The following is a 26065-nucleotide window of genomic DNA, read 5'->3' on the forward strand; positions in this document are numbered from 1 at the left end:
CAGGTAATAATGCTATGTTGTTTACGCACCGCTGTGAATAAAAACGTCATTAAAAATTAAGCACTAGCAATATGAAGTATCAGTGAGGGACATCAAGTGCTTCGGAAGGGTAAGTTTGTCCAACTTTGTCAGCGGCATCCGCCATAATGCATGCGAGTATAATCCGTTAATTACCTAGAAACAAATATGCAGCTCCATGACACGTGTTAAACACTATTTACACTAGGACGAAATTGACCAAATTAGATGATGGTAATAAAAATCGCAATAAAATATGATAAAAATCGAATCTTAAAAGGTCCATTCATTATCATTTAATTGCACTTTTCAATTGTTTCATGCAAACACAAGTGTAAGGGGTCCGTTAATTGTGTTGTCGTAGGAAAAATGTTGATTTCTGGTACAAATATCAATCCTGCTGTATCCTTTGTGGTAAAAGGCAGACCCTGTGTCAACAACCTGTTAAAGTACATTCATTCAATATTTACTGTTATAGTTTGATAAATTTCACTTCAAATTCAGATTTATTAAGGTTTTTTAAATGTTTTACTACAAAACTTGAATGATAAACGTAATTGAGGAACAATTTGGGGCATAATCATTTCAGCATTGTTTTTATTTTTTACCAACTCTTGCAAGACCATACGAACCCAGCAACTTAGTGTAAGCTTACGCTTCGTGAACCCGAAACATCTATTCATTTTTTATAGGAAAGCATGAATGTTGACTTACTCTGAATGGAATGATCTTGTTGTACTTGTGGTTAAGTTCAGGTATACACAGATGGGTACCATAAGGAAGATGAAGGTATTTGTCCATTGCTACACTGACCCATGCAGCCGATCCATCCAGAAAGTCCTACCATGATATAATATAACGCGAATGGATATGGTGAATAAATCAAAGAGACAACAACCGGGATGAAAAATGTTGGCTATTATATATCTGGTATCAGTAAAACGCTACTTTTTTAAATTGAAGAAATAATAATGCCGCTGTATTAATATTATCTATATAATGCGCTAAAATTAAAAATAAGCTCTTGAGAATTCTCACTGCTACATGTATTCTCTTTATTTTCAAAAAGGTTGTATCCTTTCAGAGAATTACAACTGAGACAATGGGGCCCCGGTGATCATCACTTTATCCAAGGGATAACTTGAATAGATTGTACCAAATTTTGCCCAGTCTAGCGGTGAATAAATCTTTTGAACGTTCGGGACCTGAGAAATTCAAATTAGCATTTTAAAAAATAAGATTTTTATGGATGTCATATCTAGAGTTATAGCTTAGTCAGAATCTCGTAGTTTATTTAGATTTTTTTAGTTTGAAACTTTTTTCTTGTTTCGTATTCAGTTTTCTGACAAGTAACTAGACCATGATTTTTTATATCCGAATTTAATACATACACTAAACAATGTGTCTACTAATTTTGAGTCTAAACTTGAGGTATAGAAACTGACCTGTAGGGTATGCAGAGGATGACCCTGCCTGTCAAAAAATCCTCCTTCGATTGGATCATCAGCTGGATAATATCCAGTGCCTCTAGAACTATATCTATGACTTCCAATGCAGTCAAGGTTTGAAGCTGAGTGAAACAAAGAAAAAATGATGTTTGTATAATTTTACACCTAAAAAAATCTTGGTAACTCTTAGATCAATGGAACATTTTACAAGCCTATGAACTGAAACAACATATTTTATCTAACATGCTGCCACATTAGGAACGTTGGTTTGTTATCAATTTAGATCGAAAACTAGAATTGAAATAGCAGGACCTACATTTGTAAAACCTGTTAGCTACTGCATGCAGTTGTCTCTTACATCGCTACAGGAAAATAGTTTCATCGGCATTCCCGTTTTGCAGGTAATTCTAGAATATTTTTTACGCCAATAAATTCGACCCAAGTAAATAAAAAAATTGGATGAAAGAGTGGCATATGAATTATGACAATGCAATGTTCATAAGAGTAATCAAGGGAATCAATATTCTAGCGGAATTCAAAATACCGCAATCCAAATACCAGGCAGGGAATACAGACATATACAACAAAGAAATTATATCACAAAAAAAATACGTACAAAGAAACTTAACTAAATGAGCAACTCGGACTCCACTTAAAACAGGGAGCTTGGACCAGGTGCACCGGTAGAGTAAGCTTCCTCTAAAACACCCACCGAGGTGCTAATAAAAAAGTCAAGTCCTTTGTAACTAAGATCTTTTCAGGTCAAATGCGACAATTTGTAGCACAATCCTGAGCTATACCAAGGTACGAGGACAGGATTTATTTCAACGATATGGTGATTTGGTTGATAGTTTTGACCTGAAAGTCGTTAAAATGAATTTCGACTTGAGAATTAAGAAACTAGAAGCGATCAACTACTAGTTTGCTGTTCAGTTATTCAGTATGTCGGACAGTGTAGTGTCCATCCAGGTGTCCCATATACACCGACAACGATCCTGAATGTACACAAAATGGAATATTCCACATTCACACTTAAACACTGAGGTTTCATTCCTTGTATTGCACATGGTAGAACCTCTCGTTGATGACGTTGGCTTCCCATTTCCATAGTTTTGTACTTCTTGTATACAATTAACTTTTGGATTTAGGTCTTCCTATATAATTGATTCTAATGTTGCTGATGAGAGGTTACTTCTTGAAACACGTGCACATTATATTCACTTTGCAACATATATGATTGGTATTTATGTATTCAAAGCCTTTCGACTATAAATATTATACTATATCTTGATTCCACTCAGTTTTAAGTAAAGATTGATGATTCTTGCTTCGTTGTGGACACCGGTAACTTTACGCACCTTGAACTGTAGAAGTTGATGACTTGAAGACAAGAGTCAGTGGACCATTAATAGTATTGTCATAAGACGCTTGTTTATTGCGGGTGCAGATATCTATTCTAGTGTATCCTTTATGGTAAAATGCAGAACCTGTGTCTACAACCTATTAGAAGTAAACATATTCAAAGCGCACACTACATGAATATAAAGGTATTAACGTTCGTGAATATTACTTTGATTTCTCTTTACAATCTAAATATTAATCCAGGAAAAATCGAAAGTTTGTAAACGAAAATAAAAATACTAGAAATATGTCAATCTCAGTTTATACAGTAGCATCGCTAATAGTATTTCCTGCATTATTTAATACCTTAAATTTGATGACTCTGTTATATTTGTAGTTGAGTTCTGGTATGCAGAGTTCTGTGCCGTATGGAATATGAAGGAACTTATCCATGGCCACACTAACCCACTGGACTGAACCATCGAGGAAGTCCTTAAAATAAAAAAAAGAAAAGAAAATTATGGTCACTATTAATTTGAAAAAAAATATATAAAATGCAATGTTCTTTTTAAAAAAAATGCTTCAAATTTAAATGCTGTTATAGACCATATCCATTTTCGTTTTCGTTCAAAATAACCATACCATATCATTAATAGTGACGAGTTTCATATTAATCTAAATTTATGCCAGATTTTAGTTCCATGTTGCCAAAAGCCACGAAAATATTTAGAATCAAATAAATCCATTTACAGAAAGGCGCATTTGGTTGATCAAGAATATCAATACGAAAAAAACATAGAACATAGATAACAAGAAAAAAATGACGAAATGACGAAGAAAGAAAGAACAAAAAGCAAAACAAACAAACAGAAGCAATTTGATAATCTAATGAGCACATGCCTGTAGAGTTTGTAGACCATGGTCTTGCATGTCTACGAAGCCTCCCTCAATAGGATCATCTGCAGGATAGTAACCCGTGCCTGTGGCATGGTATCTACGGTCTCCAGTACAATCAAGTGTCTCTGCAAATAATTAAGTAACAATTCATATAAAACTCAGACAATGCCTATGGTAGAGGGGAATCATTGTGTAAAAATACACACCGAACAAACGATCTTCTTTTGTTCTAATATGTTATGATTTCACTTAACGATAGTCCTTTCTGTAAATAGATCTGTATTTTTTAGTAAACCAAACATGTCCCGACTTAAATAAAACAAATCAAATTCAATCAAGAACGATAACTCTTCTAAAGTGCCAGTTTTATACACAATTAATATGATTTGATCTCGAAATTACAAAACAACGATTGGTTATGTGGTACGTAGCAGCTTTTCTAATAAAAAAATAAATAAAAATGAAAGTTAATTCCGTATAACTTTGTTATACATGAATCACCTCCTGACTGATTTTTATAAAGACTGCTACTTAAAGGACATTTAAGTACAAATGACCGCGCATTTATGTTTAGTATAAATATCGAACAGCGCGCGCTCACGGCATGGAACTGTTAGTCGCCCATGCATTAAATTTTCTCAATTATTATTGCCGCAATAGGATATGTAGAAACCATTGACTGTAGCAAGGTGAGTATGGTCTCTTATAACACTAGTACTGTTTTACTTTTAACTTTGATAACAACCATGTTCTTACGTCACAATTAAACTCGCACGCACCTATTTAATTGTATAAAGTAGATTTTTATGTAATGGAATCCTTTTGTTAAGGTTATGACTTTCTATGAACAAGCTTTGAAGGCAAGGTAAAAGTTATTATGCAAGAACATTGTTAAATGTAATTATCGTTTTTTTCACATTTGTAATGTTAATTTATGTATTTTTAACTTGGACTTGACTTGATTATGAAACGGATTAGTTTTCGGTAATTTCGTTGTTACCCTTATTTAGTTACATAAATATAAATTTCTGGTGTGAAATCAGTCCCTGCACTTTTGCTTTCATTCAATACATCTAATGGTTGATAAATTACAATGAAGAATGTACCACTGGACATTTCTAAGACTACAGTACTTCATGTATACGAACCGAGCCCTCATTCATATTAATCACATTAAAATGAAAAGAAATTAAACAAAAACACTTTCATTTCTGAGCTATTTATACCTGAAGTCACGACAGAAAGACATACTGCTACAACAGTTATATACAGCATCTGAAAATACGTTAGTTTTGTATTAAATAACGAATTGGCAAAATCGATAAGTTAATCTTAGTAGTAGGAGTAGTATAGAACTGATGTCTTCCTTGGTGATATTATCAAAATAAGAATTAGAAAAAGAGAGTGTAAAAGAAACATGCTCCATATATACACTTCCGCTAATTATTTCTTTACTTGACCAATTGGAACCAAACTTGGTATGAATGTTATTTGGGATCTCCAGAATAGAACTGATGTGGGCATTTTTAATCCTTCGAAAAACATGTCCGCCGTTACTAAAAATAGAACATAGGGATAAAACAGTAGTTTTCCCCATATATCTCCAAAACCGTTAGATTTCGTTAAATTCTGACGTGAGTAAAAGTGTTCAGCATGATGAGATCTATCTGCGGTCAGATTTGCGTTCTAATCCATTAAGTTTTGTTGGAGTAATTGTCCTTTCTCAACGTTTTTTGCTATTTTTAATGTTATTTCTTCCAAAAATCTCCTCTGACACTACTTGACCAATGGAAAGCAAACTTGGTGCAAATGTTTCTTCGGATCCTGCATAGAACTGATGTAGGGATTATTTTTTATCCGTTGAAAAACATGGCTGCCTTTACTAAACATAAAACATAGAGGTCAGACAGTAGTTTTTCGCATATATCTCCAAAACCATTAGGTTAAGCTAAATTCTGACACAGAAAAAAGTGTTCAGCATGATAAGATCTACCTGTGGTCAAGTTTCGTTTTAATCCGTTAAGCCATGTTGGAGTTATTGCCCCTTTTCAACGTTTTCTTTTTTGCTATTTTTAATGTTATTTCTTTCAAAAATCTTCTCCTCTGACACTACTTGGCCAATGGAAACCAAACTTGGTACACATGTTTCTTGGGATCCTGCATAGAACAGATGTGGGGATTTTTGATCCGTCGAAAAACATGGCCGCTGTTACTAAAAATAAAACATAGGGGTAAGACAGTAGTTTTTCGCCGTTAGGTTTAGCCAAATTTAACCTTGGTTCCCTTGATTACTCTTTCAATTGCTGAAATGATCCTTATTATTATGACTATAAAAGTCTTCAGGGATAACAGTTGTCAGATATCTCCTTGTAATAGTTATTGCCCTTATTAAAAGTTATTGAAAGGGGAAAAATGACGTTTTTTTCAAAGTTTTCAGCCAATATTTTGAAAGAGTAATCAAGGGAACCAAGGTTTTATTGGTAATCAAACGAATGTAATCCAGGGACAAAGACCAGACATGGAAAACAGACATACACAACAAAGAACATGAAGTAACTAAAATCATACATACAAAGTAACAAAAGCAAATGATCAACTCGGACTCCACTAAAAACTGGGAGCATGGACCAGGTGCACCGGTAAGGTAAGCGTCCTCTGCTTTTCTAAAAACACCCGCCGAGTTGCTCATGAAAAGTCAAGTCCAGGGTAGACAAACGAGGAAAGAAAAACTATGACCCGTTGAATAAATCAGTTTTCATGGTGCAGATTGATACACTATAACGATCCACGAGTTCATGATGACGACCATAAAACTTCTGTAGTGATGACTTCAATCTTGTAGCAACATAACCCTGCTCCAGAAGCCTATTTGTTAGAGTTTTAGAGCGATACAAAAAGTCTGCGTAGTTTCGGCAAGTTCTGGTATAACGTATGAGTTGTGATATGAACACTCCATACGCAGGAGCTGAAGGGATGTTACCACAGATGAAAGGAAAGTTCACAATTCTGAATGAAAAGTCATCACATTTGTCGTAAAGTTTGGTCAATAGCTTTCCTTTCCCATCGATTTCTAAGTGTAGGTCAAGATATGAGGCTGACTTCACAGTGTCTGTAGTATCCTTTATCTCAAGTTCTTTGGGGGTAGATGCGATGTATCAAATCCCCCAAAATTAGGATTTTTTTGAAAAGATAATACGTTATCTATATAGCGGAAACTGAGATCAAAGGATCTAGTCAAACGATGTTCTTTCTTTCGGATCAGATAAGCTATAAAGTCAGCCTCATAAGAGTAAAGGAATAGGTCAGCAAGTAAAGGAGCACAATTTGTTCCCATTGCAATGCCGACCGTTTGTTGAAAAACACGTCCACCACATTGGACAAATATGTTGTCGATTAAAAATTCCAGCATTTTGTAAGCATCTTCCTCTGTATATTTGGAAGATGATTTGGAATTATTTCTTACAAAGTATGAGGAATCTCTACCAAGAACTATATATTTGTTTCTAGGTGTACCATCTTTTTTGGAAAAAACAACGATGTATAATGTTTTTAAGTCTGGATTTTAAATGAGTATGAGGAATAGGAGTATACAATGTTGAAAAATCATAGGTTTTAATGCTATTATAATCAGATAATAGTGTTAAATTGATAGTCTCCAAAAGATCTTTCGAATTTTTCAGGATCCACATTGAATTAATACCACTACGGGAGTAACAAGTGTTGTGGTAGGACTGCAGATCCTCTTTGACAGTTGTGAGTATAGAAGTTTTGAAAGAGGTTTGGTGGTTCATTTTGCAGATTTAGCTATGAAACGTTGTTTGTTTGGATTCTTGTGGAGTTTAGGAATCTAGCACATAGACGGTAAATCAGAATCATCGTCCTTGGTGAGATCAAAAGAGGAAAGCACAGATTTATGGTTTTCCACAATTTCTTCTTCGGAGAGTGTGGTAGCAGTATAGGTCTTATCACTGCTATCATTTTCTACGTCTACCTCTGATAATAAACATTGGATGTAAAACGTTTTGCAGACAAAAACAATGTTGTTTTGGGCTTTGCCTGCTGGTACATCAACATACTTTTCATGTATAGTAGACAATGTTTTTGCTACATCGGTGTCTTTGAAAACTGATCTAGCATTGGCACTCATTGACCTACTAAAAACTTTCATTCGTTTCAAAATTAAAGACCTCACGGCCTTTAACCACTCTGACAGAGAATCATTGTCTTTTTGTTCTCGTTTTATCCATTTTATTGTATAGTCCACCACGGCATCCGTAAGAACTTTAAGGTTATAATTCCAATTTATGAAGCGTGGTTCACGATAATAGGGACCTTTAGAAAGGATATTACGCAGAGATTCGTTTTCGATGATGGTTAAATCTCCCGTAACGACGTGACCAGAAGATTGACAGGTTGAATGGAAAGTTTTTGCAAGAACAGTCAGGTGGTTTAGCCTTGAAGTCCTCAATCTCGAGTTTCTGCAAGAGCCTTTTATAATTGAACATTTTGGATGCAATGGGTGAAGTATAGGAATATGAAATAATTGATATGGATTTGTCTTTGAAATATGGGGGAATTTTGTTGGTAACATTTTTGTGATGGAGGATGTTAGCCAAATTAATTGCATCTTAACCTTTGTTGACAAACGATAGCGGAAGAAATGATAGTTTTTCTTCATCTAGACTTTTCACACAAACTGGTTTAAAGAGTCTGTGGAAACCAATATCTAAAATGATGGCAACAAGTCTGTATAATGGTGAGGTGGGGTCAGAAACAGGAGTATTAAGACTTGTTTTGTAAAGGGAGTATAGTAGAGTGAGAGGTATAGAATAAAGTTTGGTTCTAATGTGATGAAGTCCAAGAGGTTTTTGAAAACTATAATAGATAGAAAGAAACTTTCAATTGCTGAAATGATCCTACTAAAGTCTTCTTGAGTCAAAATTGTTGAACAACTTCTAGTTAAATTTATAGCCCTTGAAAGGCAAAATTAAACCAGGTGAGCGATTCAGGTTCCTGGGAGCCTCTTGTTTTCTACCACAGTAGTATATCTCAAGCATGCTCATTTATCAACTCATTTATTAACTAGTGCTCAACTATCCCGTACTTTTAAATGAAGAAAGCGTCTAATTAGATAAAGTTTGGGCTAAAGGCACATTCTGTTGCTTTTATTTGTTGTCATTGCAGTTATCTAGTCATATAATAAAAAAATAAAAATGAATTTCTTTAGACCACTGGAATAAGATTATCTTTGATACAATGATACTTGAAAGCACGACTGATTGCAATGATAAGTAACGTAAGGTCCATATTTTGCAGATAACATAGTTCTTATTCTTACCTCTTTCTGGAAACAATTCAGTGTTAAAATTGCCAAAATAATTTCTAATCACTGTACAGATACTCAATGTATTCGTGACATGCAGTTCAACTTGGTGCTTAATGGTAGATGGTAGATAAGAACACATTTATAAGACACTATAAGCACAGTTTTATGTTTAGAAGTAAAATGACTTACGTTTATATTAACAGACGGAACCATAAATTCATATTACAAATATTTTATTTTATTAGATAAATGCAACAGTCTTTAAAAACGGAAGACAATAGTCAGGTGTCCATTGAGTGTCAAATCTAATGACCCAGTCTGTGAACAAATAGCCACTTTGCCATAACCCTCATTGTATAGACTGGATAGAGAATCAACAATCTAAAAATGTATAAAATCAAGATAAACCTCTGTTTACTAATTCATTCTAAATTTGAATATTTTTTACAGTGCAAAAAAAAAAAAAAAAACAACAACAACAAACAAAATAATCAAAACAAAACAACAAATACAAAAACAAGAACAAATACAAATACAAACAAAAACAAAAAAAAGACAAATAATTCAGTTGCCAGTTTGAGCACATTGAACAGTTCAAGTGACTATGTTATTTTTGGGTTGTTTGAGGAATGTCTTTTTTAATTTTGATGCTTTGCACGGGTAAAGGTGGTATATTCAAAGAGAACCAAACATTCAGAAAGCTTGTTTCAAATCAAATGAACCATATATGATTTAAGTGTAAAATTTAACACATCTCGCAAAAAAATATAAGTATAACTGGAAAATAAATGACTCAAAGAAGAATTTCATGAAAAAGCATGCATGCTTTTATGGCGTTAGGTGTAACATCAATTACATTCGAAAAAATCGTAAAAGTTGAAAACGATGATCAGTGGAAAAAACTACTGCTGTTGGAAATGACATATGTAATTTGGAAGTGACTGTTCGAACTTTTGGCGCAGATGCAGACCGGATGTTGTAGGAAGTTTCGCATATTCCGGTTGGTTCAGTTTAAACATATTTTATTTGCTCAAAAACAACATGGATAAAAATAAATCATACTTATTTAGTCCCTCCCTAAATACAGTATATAAATATACATATAGAAAGCACTCTTTAACAATATATGATCTATATTGTAACTAAAAGTCAACTGGAGAGAAAAAGAGTTTGAGAAAGGTGGTGTGGTGGTGACGATCTTTAACAGAGCAAAGAACACAAAAAAGTATCAGCTTCATTTACAAAGCATACAACAAGAAATATCTCTGTTCTTCTTTTATACTGAAAAACTTGCTGAAAAATACAATTTTTTTCTTCATATGTTAATTCTGAGCTTCCAGGAAGTAAAATGTTGGCGTTAAGTGGATAGGAATCACAGAGCCATGTAGCTTAAATTATTAAAACAAAGTTTGTCTTAGGAGTAACATATATAGAACAATGAAAGAGGTAGTGGTCAACATCTTCAATATTAGTACCACAACTACATAGCGGATTTGTGATGATATTTACTCGATGCAGGTTATAGTTTAAAATAGATGCAGAATATCTTAGTTGGGTTATCAGTTTATTTAGCGTTCTAGGCCCGTATGAACATATGTTGGTACAATGGATCGATCCTTATTCCTACTTAATGACCCAGTTAATGCTACTTACTTTAAAAGGAATGACTCTGTTGTATTTGTGATTTAATTCTGGTATACATATAGATTTGCCATACAGGATCTCAAGATGTCTGTCCATTGCTACACTAACCCATTGGGATCGGCCATTTAGAAAGTCCTAAAAATCATATATTATGCAGCATTATCTTTTCTTTAAGTATTTTGAAAATCAGACAAAATAAAAACTTGCCATCAATAAATAAACTTCAAACCTGTCAATCTTAAGTAGATTCTATAGACATTAAATATAAACTGACTCAGAAAGGAGCTTCCTTCAAAATGAAATTTAAACGCTTATGCTGACATTAACATATTTAAAAAAAAAATACAGCAATTTATTGTTACTACATAATGCTACGCCAATTTAACTGTACAGTTCTTGTTAGAATTTATATGAGTGTACGTTGTTCCTTACTTCCAGAGAATGTAATGGATGACCTAATCTGTCATAGATACCCCCATTGGTCGGGTAGTACCCGGTGCCCTGACTGGAGTATCGACGATGTCCTGTACAATCTAGGGTATCTATTAAAACAATAAATAGATAGAAAGCATTGAAATATTGGATTTGTTTTTTAAAAACATTTTACATTATATTAAAATGCAAACTGGGAAGAAATATTTTATATAATATATTTTAATATGACGAACAGGAGATGTGTAGCCCTTAAAATTGGGTACTTAGTATCTTTATTTGCGTTTGTATTATGTAAATTGAACATAATAATATCAAGATGTACATGTATAATGTTACTTAAGGCCAAGGAATTATTTTTTTGTTTACTTGCTAGTTAAACTGTAAATTAGAAAGTTTATTTATCAAAACAACAGAATTAGGTGCAAATCTAAAAATTTGCTATGGTATTTTAATTATTTCCCCCACATTTTAAGGATTTAATTGTAAGTTAATGGTTCGCAATGACACAAAGAAGAAAGTGAAAATGTGAAAGACAATGACAACAATAATATCTTACTGAAATATAATTGAGTCATATTTCATTGTGAGTAATGAAAAGTCCGACAAGTCAGTGATTCAGGGTGGTTTGTGACATTGGATCATTGAGAATAACGAAAAATCCGACAAGTCAGTGATTCGGGTGGTTTGTGACATTGGATCATTGAGAATAACGAAAAATCCGACAAGTCAGTGATTCGGGTGGTTTGTGACATTGGATCATTGAGAATAACGAAAAATCCGACAAGTCAGTGATTCGGGTGGTTTGTGACATTGGATCATTGAGAGTAATGAAAAGTCAACAAGTCAGTGATTCGGGGTGGTTTGTGACATTGGATCATTGTGAGTAATGAAAAGTCCGACAAGTCAGTGATTCGGGGTGGTTTGTGACATTGGATCATTGAGAATAACGAAAAATCCGACAAGTCAATGATTCTGGGTGGTTTGTGACATTGGATCAGTTTAAGCTAGTTGTATTGCGTAATGTTAAACAACCCAAGAGCTAATTAACCATGTCGTGACTTCTGCATGCTGCTTAAGGATTGATAACTGATTTTCAAACATTTTTATCTACAATTATCCTCATACATAGTTCCCTGAAAAAAAATATTTCGTTTTAACTTCTTGACTATTTTGAATCATATTTACACTTTTTAATTTACTGATCATTGTATTCTATTTATTCCAATGGAAAATTTACATTTCTTTAACGTTAAACGTTTGTATACCTGCAGATACAGCAATGGTCCAGATAGTAAGGGCAAAAAATACAGCCAACATTACCTACAAATCAACACAGAGAAAAAACACTATTTCAACAAGCGAGTTCGCGTTTGTAATTTGAATCAACTGCAGGTATTTTTATTGAACCTGAAACAGAGTTTTATATAGATTGGCGTAATATAAAGATTAATTTACCCATGATGATATATTTCTGACCGTCTTGGTCTATAACATCTCTGTCACGAGTTATTTCATTATTTAAAGTTGCTTTAGCTGCCAAATTTGTTCAATTTTGATTCTACTGAACTTTGCTGATTCAATGGAATAAGTTTGTAGTAATATGCAGTTGAAGCAATAAATGTCGACAATACCTACAGAATAATGTGAACACAACGTTTTTTAATTAAAGAAGGTTGATAGCTCTAATTATTGTTCGCCATTACTTCCGAAGATTGCCGACAGGACATTAACATGGGTTAAGAATACTCTCACCTTGGTTAAAAATAGCAATAACGGATACACAGGTAAGCATATAAATAATGACAATTATTGACTACCGTTCGAATATAAGGTCAAAACTGCAAATACAATACAAAATACAGAAGTGTTCCAAAACGGTATTTAGCCCTCCAATACGGCTTTTACCCATCCAATATGTAATATTGGCCTGGTTAAAATCAATATTGGCCAAGGCAAATATGACGCATTGGACTAGTTAGTAAATAAATGTATAATTGCGTAAGGTTTTCCATATTGGCTGAGTTATTTGTCCTCGGCTTTTCATATTGGACTTTGGCTAAGACTCAGTCCAATATGGCTAGTCTCGGACCAATAACTCAGCCAATATGGAAACTTTAAGCAATGATACTATATTACTGACCACATTTGTGCCATATTACATAAAAAGTCAAGTCCTGGGTAGACGAAAGAGGAAAGGAAAACTATGACACGTTGGACAAATCAGTTTTCATGGCGCAGATGGATACACCGTAACGATCCATGAGTTCATAATGACGGCCATAAAACTTTTGTAGTGATGACTTAAATCTTGTGGCAAAATAACCCTGCTCCAGAAGCCTATATGATAGAATTCTAGCGCAATACAAAATGTATGCGTAGTCTCGGCAAGCTCTGGCATAACGTATGAGTTGTGATATGAACACTCCATACGCAGGTGCTGAAGGGATGTTGCCAAAGATGAAAGGAAAGTTGACAATTTTGAATGAAAAGTCATCACGTTTGTCGTAAAGTTTGGTCAATAGTTTTCCGTTACCGTCGATTTCTAAGTGTAGGTCAAGATATAAGGCTGACTTCACAGTGTCTGTAGTATCCTTTATCTCAAGTTCTGTGGGGTAGATGCTATGATCAAATCCCCCAAAATTAGGATTGTTTAAAGATAATACGTCATCTATATTTGAAACTGAAATTAAATGATCTGGATAATCGATATTCTTTCTTTCGGATCATATCAGCTATAAAGTCAGCCTCATAAGAATAGGTCAACAAGTAGAGGAGCACATTTGTTCCCATTGCAATGCCGACCGTTTGTTGAAAAACGCGTCCACCACACTGTACAAATATATTGTCGATTAAAAATTCCAGAATTTTGTTAACATCTTCTTCTGTATATTTGAAAGATGATTTGGAATTATTTCTTACAAAGTATGAGGAATCTCTACTAAGAAGTATATATTTGTACCATCTTTTTTGAAAAAAAAACAACGATGTATAATGTTTTTAAGTCGGGATTTTAAATGAGTACGTGGAATAGAAGTATACAATGTTGAAAAATCAAAGGTTTTAATGCTATTATATTCCGATGATTGTCTTGAACTGATTGTCCCCAAAAGATCTTTCGGATTTTTCAGGATCCACATTGAATTAATACCACTACGGGAGTAACAAGCGTTGTGGTAGGACTGCAAACCCTCTTTGACAGCTGTGAGTATAGAAGTTAAAAAATTTGAAAGAGGTTTGGTGGTTCATTTTGCAGATTCAGCTATGTAACGTTGTTTGTTTGGATTCTTGTGGAGTTTAGGAATCCAGTACATAGCCGGTAAATCACAATCATCGTCCTTGGTAGAGAGACCAAAAGAGGAAAGCACAGATTTATGGTTTTCCACAATTTCCTCTTCGGAGAGTGTGGTAGCAGTATAGGTCTTATCACTGCTATCATTTTCTACGTCTACCTCTGATAATAAACATTGGATGTAAAATGTTTTGCAGACAAAAACAATGTTGTTTTGGGCTTTGTCTGCTGGTACGACAACATATTTGTCATGTATGGTAGACAATGTTTTTGCTACATCAGGTCTTTAAAACTGATGTAGCATTGGCACTCATTGACCTACTAAAAACTTTCATTCGTTTCAAAATTAAGGACCTCACGGCCTTTAACCACTCTGACAGAGAATCAATGTCTTCTTGTTCTCGTTTTATCCATTTTCTTGCATAGTCCTCCACGGCATCCATAAGAACTTTAAGGTTATAATTCCAATTTATGGAGCGTGGTTCACGGTACTAGGGACCTTTAGAAAGGATATTACGCAGAGATTCGTTTTCGATGATGGACAAATATCCCGTAAAGATGTGACCGGAAGGACCATACTTTAATGGAGAGTTTTTGCAAGAACAGTCAGGTGGTTTAGCCTTGAAGTCCTCAATCTCGAGGTTTTGCAATAGCCTTTTATAATTGAAAATTTTGGATGCAATGGGTGAAGTATAGGAATATGAAATAATTGGTATGGATTTGTCTTTGAAAAATGGGGGAATTTTGTTGGTAACGTTTTTGTGATGGAGGATGTTAGCCAAATTAATTGCATCTATACCTTTGTTTACAAACGGTAGTGGAAGAAATGATCGTTTTTCTTCATCTTGACGTTTCACACAAACTGGTTTAAAGAGTCTGTGGAAACCAATATCTAAAATGATGGCAACAAGTCTGTATTATGGTGTGGTAGGGTTAGAAACAGGAGTGTCAAGACTTGTTTTGTAAAGGGAGTGTAGTAGATTGAGAGGTATAATAGAATAGAATTTGGTTCTAATGTGATGAAGTCCAGAGGTTTTTGTATGAAAGGAAGGAGACCATCTGTTGAGACATCATGTAACTAGGTGACATATAGTGGCGATGGCCATGACTCCTTTCCCGTCTTGAGTTTTGTTAAATAAATTCATCACATTTATGCTATTGTTACATTGGTTTGAGGTATAGTTTAAATATATGATATAATGAACATTTATTATTCATTATATATCAAGGTAAATCTATTCATAAATTCACATGTTGCCTACTTCTATAGTAAATGTTATAGTTACATGTGCACAAGTTATGACTTGTAATATGTACATGTACATGTACTGCGATAATGCTTGTCTATCATACCACATCTTCTAAACGTTAATTATGTTTTAAAAAATTCTGGACCATGTAGCATTTTTGGTAGTTACATGCATCTTTACATTGTACGTATCACCACCATTCCACTCTTCGTGATTTTCACCTTCTGTTGACCTTAATGCATGACATTAGAAATTAAGGGGGTGTGTCTAGTAAAGCATAGAACGCGATCGGTGCACCTGATTCAATGCTCCATTTTTTTTTTTCGCTATTAACAAGAAGTTTTGTGTGTGTTTCTTTCAGTTTGTAAATATTTGTTGCTCTGTCTTCATTTCTTGCTCGTGTTTATCTTTTTTATTTCGATTTACTTGTCCAACTTTATATAACTTTACTCATGGTAACAATTCGTTAGCACGTAGACTTCATAAACGAATGGATCGGTTTTCTTTCAAATACCATTTTGATTACTATACATCGGCGATTATATTGATTTTCTGAAACAAATTGGTTTTTTTATGTTTTTTTTTGGAAAAGGAAGGGGGGTAAATGTGAACAGAGGATCTTAAGAGCATTCACACGAAACACAAGCATTACATAAATGCATCTGTACATGACACACTAATATAAAAGGGACAGTGAAAACTTACCGTGTTTGTAATCTTTATCAACGAACAATTAATATCAAAGTTCAGAAATGGACATTCAAGATTACATATAGGACATTTAGATGATATGAAGGACTTAAGTACAGAAAAGGCTGTATCTTGGACATACACTGCCAACAAAAAATAATGACGCGGAAAAGATTTATAAAATATTTAATTTTTTTGCTTCCACATATGTGTGTTTTTCATTAGTAGTATTTATAAAGAAAATCATTGGTCCTCAACCAAAAAAAAAAAAAACAAAAAACAAAAAACAAAAAACAAACATAATCACATTTTGACAGCAGAATTTACTATATATTTGTAATATATTTTTGCTTTGGTTATTTTGTTGTATTTTCATAAATTATGTATATTTCATGTGTTCGTTAACTACAGCCAAAAATTCATAGCAGGCTAAGATGCAAGTATTTGTTGTATCATATATATCGATAATGATATACGACCAATTCATACGAAGTGACACGTAGCGTTCTAAGTCCACAATCATATTTTACCAAAAGTTGTATTTCATATTAATTTCGTTCTATTCATAGAACTTTCAACACTTCAGTAACCAAAGTACTATAAATAGACATGGAAATCCTTCCGATATTGATACACTTACTATACATAATGAGTGTGTGCTTCTGTTAAACGCTTTCTGGATTAGAATTGTACACCATGGCCGACTTGAAATTCGATGACGTAAAAAAACAAAATCGTATATCTGTTATTTTTGCTCTAGAGTTTGTCGTCGATGGTATTTCAAAGTTTAAAGATGATGAATTTTCAAACGTGCACAACAAACTTGTGGTCATGCAACAACATTTTAACTATCCACCATGCATGGACCCAAATAATCCGTGCAGTCAGAAACATTCCAGAGATCTAAGGAACTGGTGTCCCACGTGTATTGGATGGAGAACAAGTATACTCAACTCACACAAAGATCGAGGCACTATTGGAAGGTACGGAGCCGATTGGTCAAAAATAGATTCGTCAAAATGGCCATCAGATTTGAAAGAAGTTGAAAAATGCTACAACCCGAAGTGGTGTAACGCGTCAAAGAATGCAATGTACAATGATGGCGACGTTGCAGTAATTATAGGAAAGATAATAAACTGTGTGGACATACGATCCTTATTTCAAAGCACTATTGATCCAAATAATATAAGAATTATCAGAAATACAGTACACCATGACAGAGAAATTTCAGAGACCGATAAGAAGCGGCACTGCCAAACGATGCTAGATTTTCTGAAAACTCCCTGTGTCTGGGCTTATCCTGAGGCAAAGGATGCTTACAATAAAATTCAAATATTCCAGAGTAAAAATTACATTGATGTAGTTAAAGAAAAGGCAATCAAAGAGGATGAATTGCGAAGAATAGAGGAGAGAATTCCGTCTTACTGGAGCAAATGTTATACTATACCTTTGTATATGACACTAGCACTACTTGGACTTGCCACGGCACTGTTAATTCCATTGGCGATGCTTGGATTTAAAGAATTTAAGAAAACAGAATTTTATCCTTATATAGATATTTATTTTCAAGAGTTGTTTTCGGAACCTGAATGGAAAGGTATATATCTCAAATGTTTTTTTTTCAGCGAATATCTTTCTGAAAAATATGTTCTAGTACGAGTTAACTTTTTTGTTTGTTGTCATAATGATTACTGTATATTCGTGTATTATAGATTTTCTATTAATTTCAATAGTATGCTTCAATTTGTTTTAATTTAGGCTCAGTTTCATGTGAGAATACGTCTCTTATCACACGTGAAGAATGGGGAGCAAGAGTGGCAAAAAGCAAAGAGTTTATGCCAAGTCCAGTGCTGTATGTGTTTGTTCACCATACTGGTGGAATACACTGTGAAGACAAAAAGATATGTCGTAGTTATGTGCAGGCTACTCAGAAAGACCACATGTACAGTAACGGTAAGAAAGCTACTGTTTGTTTATGGGGATACAAGGATACTTCTACCCAGAATATTGTTACAGATCATATTGACGTCAGGTACCGCCTTTTCATTCTATTTGACATTAGCCACTTAAAATTTAGTGAACTCGTGCTTACCTGGAGTAATTCATCGTCTAAAGGTCGAATCAAGATAACATATTATGAAATAAATTCACTTTTAATGCGTATTTCATGTTCAGTTTTACCTGCTAGCATTTGTATTTTTACAGAAATATCATGTGGAATGGCAAGTTTTACTGTGTTGATTAAGTTCTTATTAGTGGTGGATTTAGAAGCCGGAAGGGTTCTAGGGATTGAAACTTTCCCTTTTGTTTGAAAATATCATTAATTTAGTGCAAAATTTAGGCAAACACGAGCATATAATAGAATGATACCCCTTTTTCAAAATCTCTCGATCCACTTCTACTTAATTCTTCAATGAGCTATTTTCATGTCAGTCGAAATTACCAAAACCACATTCAACATAGATAATTTTATATGATCTTTATATAGTTACTTGATTTTAGGATGGGCGGACGTGGGTTATAACTTCATGATCGGAGAAGATGGCCATGTGTATGAAGGAAGAGGATGGAACACTGTTGGAGCTCATACTTATGGTTGGAACAGAAACTCTGTGTCGTTTGCATTCCTTGGAAATTACAATAACAAAGGGCCAGAGGCTCGTGCAATTAGGTCGCTTAAAGAAATGATATGTTGGGGCTTGAAAAATGGGAAGATATCTACAAATTACTCGTTATTTGGTCACCGTGATAAGAGTAAAACGGACAGTCCTGGTCACTATCTGTATGCTATTATCAGTAAGTTTGATCATTTTCATTATCATTCATAAAAGCAAGAAAACATTCGTACATTTGTATGTACCTAAATGGACGAGGACTAATGTCATGAAAATCATAACAATCGAAATCGACTGGACTATATGCAAAAAATCCACTATAGGTTATGATATCTAGCGTCACCCACTGGAAAAATTTCAATGTAAAAATGAATGGAGTTCAATAAATATTAAGTAACTATGGATGTTTGAATTAATATGGTGTTCATAGATAATAGATACTTAAACTTATTTACATGTAAATTAGTCTGGCTTTTTTTGCTACCAACAAGAAAAAAACAGTGTAGGTACATGTAGTTAGGGAAATTATTTTATTTTTCTAAACCATTTTACATTGAGTTAATGAGGAAACAATCTTGACTTTAATAGTGCTTGAGCCAAACTGGATGTAAAATGTTTAGTGTAGGCACAAAAAAAACTAGGGTAGGAAAAGTAGCAAGAAACAGACAAATTGTTTTCTTTAGCCTAATGGGAAATAGGCATTACAAGAGTCAGGTTGGTAAAATACCACACCAAGTAAAATCTACATAGTTTACAACATAGTACATAAATACATGTATGTACACTGTATTAATATTGTACAACTTGAAGTATAATGATCCAAGTAACTACACACATCCTTCGAAGGCGTTGGTTGAATCTTCATTCTCAAAAACAAGAATCTGCCATTAGAAATTTTCAATCATCTACGTCCACTGTCCTGGGTTACAAACTGGGTGTTTAAGCCTGTGTAATAAAACAGAGTTGTCATGTATAATGTGGCTCGAATAGGGGTGAATCTTCATTAGAGTGGTAAAATACAGATTTTGAACGAGCACATTAATACATTACTTATACAAAATGAGTGGAAAAATACTTTCTATTATTAAGAAATAAAACTTTGACTATTCAATAGAAATTAAAAGTGCAATTTGCGCCGATATTTTACTCTTTTCTCGTTCTTTTTTGATACATATTCTGGGAAATATGTTCCGAATGTCGATTACTTTGTCCTCCAGTAAACAAAATAAAATGGCGGAACAGGACATCGCCTATCTTTTGAGCTGAGGAGAATGATTCGAACCCCTAGATTTAAAAAAAAACAAACTGAATTCAGTTACGTAGTTGATATGTTTCATATGATGGTATCATCTGTCTACAGAAGAAGTGAACAACAGTAGACTGTACAAAAATTGACTTAAAACATGGTGTACAATTGCCTGGTATCGAACTTAGTCGAACTTAAACAACTTGTTCAGTCAAGGATCCGTATTGAATAACTGTACATTTAACTTAAATTTCAATTTTCTTTCAATGACCTAGCCGAATAGTTATTATAACCGGCAGGGGAAAAGCATAGGAAAAATTTGCCAATCGCACGCTCGTGCAATAAGAAATTTTCACGAATGTTCTTGCAACAATCTTAAAATATAAAGACAATACCTAGGAAAAATCGATTTATAGACCTTTACATGTAAAACCCTAGCTTCTGTTGGACCATCTTGTTTCGTCGAAAATATAATCTTCATTCATGCACATCTACAAATGATTCTTAACCTTTCGATAAGAAATATCAAAAGTCATTAAGTGATTTTGGACTTAAAGAGGACTTTGAAATAATAGATTTTCTCCCTTTGCAAAGATTTGGACAATATATATCTTGCCGTGCACATTGACATATGGTGCCTAACCGTCTTGTAAAAAATAATAAAATCCCCGTTCAGTTGCATGGGAATTGGTGCGCTAATGAGATTTAACTTGTAAAAACATTAAATTTAATACTTTAATTCCTTCATGTACATCTACAAACAATGAAGATATAATGTTTTTCTTAAACAAAACGTAATATTTAATTTGGTGGGAAAAATTTTATTTTTCCTTTTCAAAAACGGGAAGCACCAAAAGTACCAACCAGATTTTCCGACGCAGTCGACATAGTTTCGCTTTTTACCTTTGACTTAAAGACGCTCTTCCTTAGAAACGCAAGTCACCTGATCGCAACTCTGTTTCCCGATTGCCAAAATACTGATAATTTTGTGGCGTTCGAAAAAAAAATGTTTTGAAAATTGAAATTGCGTGCCATGTGTCCTGAATAAAATGTAGAAAATTATAATAGAAGGAACAAATTTTACTGTGTTGGCTCTCTTTTTTTAAAGGTAGACAGTACTAGTTTTTAGTATAGTTAAGTCTGATCTCACTCTTTGATTGTCTCACTTTCGCTCTAACAGCTAAACCGAGAAAAATCCAGTGAAAATGATTAACAGAAATATATGAATATAAATCACGAAATTGATTACCCAAAGCTTCTCAGTAAAGCACAATTTACTTTTTCCTTGCTATTTATGTTGGTTGTACTTGGAGCTATTGTTGTAGTGGCTGGTATTGTTGTTTGGGTTGTAGTCGTGGTTGTGCTTTGTGCTATTGTTGTGCTTCGTGTTGAGTCGGTAACTATTGGTTTACTAGTCGTTGGCAGAGCTATTGTTTCACTCTTAGTAGCCTCAGTGTTTTCCGAAGCTTGTCTTTTCTGTCGAATTTTATGATTCAGCGAAGTTCCTGTCAAATGTATATTTTTGCTTTCCAATTTCCTCAATTTTTCTGGTTCAGACTGAACCGAATCCTTCAATGATATATCCGGATTTAGAAGTTGGTTTGAAGCCTTTACTGAAAATTTATCATGTAAATTTTTCCATAACTCTTTATAGTAAGAAAAAGACCGATCGAGTGGGGAGATCTTCAAACTTTCCTGAATAAATCTATGTTCCAATGTTTTTCGAACAGCTCCAATCATTCTTTGTTCGGACGAAAACAATACTAGGAATGGTAAAATAAACAACTTCATGTTCTAGCTTCTCACATTCTGATGATTTGTGGAATCAACCTGTAGATACGATTGCAAGAATCAGATTATCTTCGAGACGACATGGACTTTAATCCTGAAAATGTGTTATTGGAGTTGTTTAACGTACTACCTAAATTCGTAGTCATTCTTTTTATATTATTTTAGTAGGCATTGTTTAACATTACTATTTAGATCAACTTTTGTTCTGACAAATTCTAGCAGCTGTTAGATTGCTTTCCGGGCTGAAATGTGAATATTTTACTGGAACAAAGTACAAAAAGCATGCCGGTATTTGAAAGAAATTCTTAGAACATGTACGATGATCTCCATTTTTACGAGAAGGCGGTGAACTCTTCATATTCACACATGTCTCTCTATGACCAATGTACATAGTAAATAAATTGAGTACCAGCTAGAGGGCACCTATCAACGGAAGAGAAATAATTAACAATAATTATGATACTTACAGTTACCGTTAAAGACGAAACTCTAGTTTCCAACTGATGTGCTTGTAACAATGTTACAAAAAATACATTTTTGTTATGAATTACAAACCTCATTGTTAAGACCGATCCCACCTCATTAATTATTTATATTATGCAATACACATAAAAATGTTTGTTTGCCCTTGTTTTGAGGAAAAATGTAAGTTTATTCACATAAAAGGTTATTAAAGTTAATTTCCAAGATATTTCATAGCAATTAATTATAAATCTGTGCGGAAATTAGAACAGATAGAAAGCAGTTTAATTTGTCTGAATAAGTAAGTTTGAATCAATGTTAGAAGATTCTTCTTGCTCTCCTAGAAATAGAATCGACGAATCACTAATGATATAAAAGTTAAAACTGAATTGTCCGAAAGATTTCAAACACAAAAGAATCATAAATAGTTCAGTTAGAAAACCAGAAATAAAAACAAAAACAAAAAAACCGAAACAAAATTGTCTCAGTAGACTTTCTTAAAAAGACTTTTTGTTCCTCTTTTATGAGATGACAGCTATTATATCATTCGGATACTCCTTCTTTAGACATTCTACAGTGGTGTTGTAATCGTTGCTTTCTAGAAGTGCGTGCTTAATTGGTTATAGATTAAAAGTTAAATTTTAATGAACAAACCTCGAGATTCGGCAGCATAGAACTGGATGTTCAAACTTCCATCCCCAGCATAGATTACACTATAGTAATAAAGTGGAGAATTTTTATCCAGCGGATATGATTTTGGACTGTTAGGGAAGTCATCCTCTTGAAACGCACCTTCATCACGCGCATTAGTATATGAAACACGATTACATGAATGTTTACTCAAATACCTGTAAAGTGTACTGTAATATACAAAATGTAGATATTAAGCGCCCCACAATGTTCCAAAAGCTTTCCAACGAATAGCATAGCACCACTTATGCTACAGTGGTGGGGAGTTTGAACTTTCTACTTTCTTTACTTGTGTATTGGTGCTTGTTCAGTTCGTCGCGACGTTGAAATTGTTGTATTAATCAGAGTTATCTTTCTTACAACTAAAATTTTGGATACTTTTTCAGTGCATCGTCAAAATGAATTATTTTATTAGCTGAACGACTCCAAGAAGCTCCTTAATTAACTGGGTTGCGCAATATTGTTGCTCTTATCACTGCATAATTTTCCAACAAAAGGGAGTGCTTCCAAATCCCATAACCTTCACCTGTACAAGCCATACGTGTGCATGTAAGAACGTATTAGAAAACCTTTTTTTACAGCTGTTTAGCAACAGTATTGTACATTGTATAAGCCACAAAATGTAGATTTTCCCCTCTTTTGAAGAACATAGAATGCATAAAAATGATTTTTTTGCTCACACACACAAGTCGCGGATCTCGAGGTCGAGATGATGTTTTTCTTGTGGGTGGTGTGTGTTTGGTGTAGTTAACAGTCAGTTAATATGCATATTCATAGTTACAACCCACGCTACGGTTACGGATATTACAACAGTAACCGACATATCGAATCTAGTAACATAATTAAGGATAGTATTATTCCAGTATAACATAATTTATGGTCACGCCCAATAAAATACTGCCTAAATAACCTAATATTTCATCAATTGACGCGCAGTTTTGAAAAAGACACAAGACCACTTAGCAAATATACTTTTGCACATGTATGCAAAGTTTAGGTGTGCAAATTTACTCGCGTATGTAAATTTTTGTCACGGGAATGGGCTAAAAATACAGTTTCGCGGTATCTGCCTTTGTTTTTTTTTTAGTTATTCACGAAAACTGTTAAAGTACAATTGTAACATCATCGGTTTTAAAATGAAAAAGAAATAAGCTCGCGGAATAACTGCTTGTTCACATGACATTGGTCATGCTAAAACAATATTTGCCGTTCTAATTTTCCATGATATATCTGTATTTGATATTGACAATTTTGTGATACATGTATAAACCAAGTACTGCGAAAATCAAGAGACACTAAGTCGTGCGATTGTTCATTATTGGTCATGTGGGATAATGGTACATTGTAGTTTTTTTTCTACGTCAGCTTCATTTACTTGATATGTAGTGTTTGCTGTTTCTTTCTAGTCGCAATCGTTTTTTTTTTTCGTATAATAGCCGAAACATCAGAATTATGCAGGGTGTCAGAAAATGGGGTTTGTGCCTTAAATTAAATAATAACAACGATGTTGCCTAAGGATACTAGTTTTAACCTCAAAGTGAATTAAGCGTGCATTATTTTTAGCTACAAAGGCGTTTAAAAATTCAAACAAGAATAATACTGTTTTTAAATACACATCTGAGTAAAATGCATCTAAAACAAACATGAATAACATTACAGACATGGTTTAATTGGAGAAGATGTGGACGGACGACGGACTCCAATTGCAAGAATAAGCCCATCTGGACAAGAATTAGTTAGCAAAAAAAACAAGATAAAAAATTATGCCAGGCCTACTATCCAATAAAATAGTTGCTCCAAAACCTTGCATGCCTTTCGTTGCGCTGAGATGATGCTCTTACTAAAGACCTTGCTTAAAAGATAATATTTAGAAAACGAAAACAATTTCTTTGTCGTTTTTGGTCTCGACAACGATCATCAAGTCAATGAATTCAGTAAATTATAAATGTACATAATCATTGTTACTTGTTAAGCATAACTATAAGGGAAGATAAAAATTTAATGAACATTACATTATTTTAAGTTTTATTCAGTGTTAAGACATTATTTCATAAAAAAAGTGGTATAAATTATGTTAATAGCATTTCATATCAAAGAGATCTGAAGTATTGAAAAATTTTGAGACAAATTTGTGCTTACCGATTTTATCAACCGGTATGAATTAGATAATTGGCTACTCGTTATGTAAATTTTATAAACATTTATCATTTTTAATTTTTTTTTTTCGATAGCAGCAAATTTACTGAAAAAGAATATCGGCACTTCAGAATTAATACAATACTGGCACGGGGTACTAAAAGATTACTCAGTAAGTTTACAATTTCGACCTTCTAAGACCCAGTACATGTACGTGTACGCCCGATAAAAGTCTTAGATTTTTCAGGATTACATGCACACATCGAACCAAATATTTGCAGCTTGATTAGGACTGAACTTCCCATCTATTTTTTTTTGCCGCTTTGAACGCTTTAATCTTTCTATGAATTTGAGCAAACCCGTTTTACACAACACTCGTGTGTTAAATTAACATTTATTTAATTTTCTCTGTGTAATCCTTTTAATTTCTGTTTGGAATAGAGTAACACATTTTATATTTTTTTCTTTTTTTTATATTGACATAGGACTCAAAATATATATATGGTTATATTTTCATAATGAATTGTGATTTGCCTTATCATGTAGTTTGTATACGTATGTTTTATCAGAAATTACCCCCGAACACTGGCCATCTGTAACAAAATGTTTCATGCTGAATTGTATTATTCTTCACGACTTACAGAGTTCAAGCATCCTCAGCAATAACACAAGGACTTCAATTTTTCTAAACCAAACTTTACTTTTATAGCTCCAGACTTTGTCCACAACTTTCAACCTTTTCTGGAGTATTACTTTACTATAATTATGTTTTAACGATATTAACTAC

The 26065-nt window shown here is 33.7% G+C and overlaps 4 protein-coding genes across 9 annotated transcripts; 1 reads left to right on the top strand and 3 right to left on the bottom strand.

Annotated features, from left to right (window-relative positions):
• Positions 1-291: 291 nt before the first annotated feature.
• LOC148611437 (uncharacterized) lies at positions 292-9144 on the bottom strand. Its single transcript, XM_088592059.1, has 8 exons — positions 9043-9144; positions 4931-4979; positions 3708-3829; positions 3174-3299; positions 2825-2966; positions 1464-1588; positions 733-858; positions 292-459 (listed from the first exon to the last, which is right to left on the bottom strand). The coding sequence occupies exons 2-8, from the start codon at positions 4977-4979 to the stop codon at positions 337-339; spliced, it is 813 nt and encodes a 270-aa protein (XP_088448185.1). The 5' UTR covers positions 9043-9144; the 3' UTR covers positions 292-336.
• Positions 9145-9246: 102 nt separating this feature from the next.
• Positions 9247-18448, bottom strand: LOC148611438 (uncharacterized). Of its 4 annotated transcripts, none has more exons than XM_088592067.1 (5): positions 18431-18448; positions 12375-12429; positions 11107-11216; positions 10684-10809; positions 9247-9411 (listed from the first exon to the last, which is right to left on the bottom strand). In XM_088592067.1, the coding sequence occupies exons 2-5, from the start codon at positions 12424-12426 to the stop codon at positions 9292-9294; spliced, it is 408 nt and encodes a 135-aa protein (XP_088448193.1). In that variant the 5' UTR covers positions 12427-12429; positions 18431-18448; the 3' UTR covers positions 9247-9291. The 4 variants fall into 4 exon arrangements, with proteins under 4 accessions (XP_088448193.1, XP_088448191.1, XP_088448192.1 ...); XM_088592065.1 differs by lacking the exon at positions 18431-18448 and adding an exon at positions 16354-16836; XM_088592066.1 differs by lacking the exon at positions 18431-18448 and adding an exon at positions 15829-15880.
• Positions 16964-19351, top strand: LOC148611439 (uncharacterized). The gene is made up of 3 exons (XM_088592058.1): positions 16964-17935; positions 18097-18291; positions 18841-19351. Exons 1-3 carry the CDS (start codon positions 17035-17037, stop codon positions 19164-19166), a joined length of 1422 nt encoding a protein of 473 aa, XP_088448184.1. The 5' UTR covers positions 16964-17034; the 3' UTR covers positions 19167-19351.
• A 338-nt stretch (positions 19352-19689) lies between these two features.
• Positions 19690-22562, bottom strand: LOC148611440 (uncharacterized). Of its 3 annotated transcripts, none has more exons than XM_088592062.1 (3): positions 22458-22562; positions 21478-22029; positions 19690-19898 (listed from the first exon to the last, which is right to left on the bottom strand). In XM_088592062.1, exons 2-3 carry the CDS (start codon positions 21988-21990, stop codon positions 19893-19895), a joined length of 519 nt encoding a protein of 172 aa, XP_088448188.1. In that variant the 5' UTR covers positions 21991-22029; positions 22458-22562; the 3' UTR covers positions 19690-19892. The 3 variants fall into 3 exon arrangements, with proteins under 3 accessions (XP_088448188.1, XP_088448186.1, XP_088448187.1); XM_088592060.1 differs by having other exon boundaries at positions 21449-22029; XM_088592061.1 differs by having other exon boundaries at positions 21449-22084.
• Between the last annotated feature and the right edge of the window lie 3503 nt (positions 22563-26065).

Source organism: Perna viridis, chromosome 7 (genome assembly GCF_037379345.1).
Source record: "Perna viridis isolate PV_CMFRI_1.1 ecotype Kerala chromosome 7, ASM3737934v1, whole genome shotgun sequence".
Classification (NCBI taxonomy): domain Eukaryota; kingdom Metazoa; phylum Mollusca; class Bivalvia; order Mytilida; family Mytilidae; genus Perna; species Perna viridis.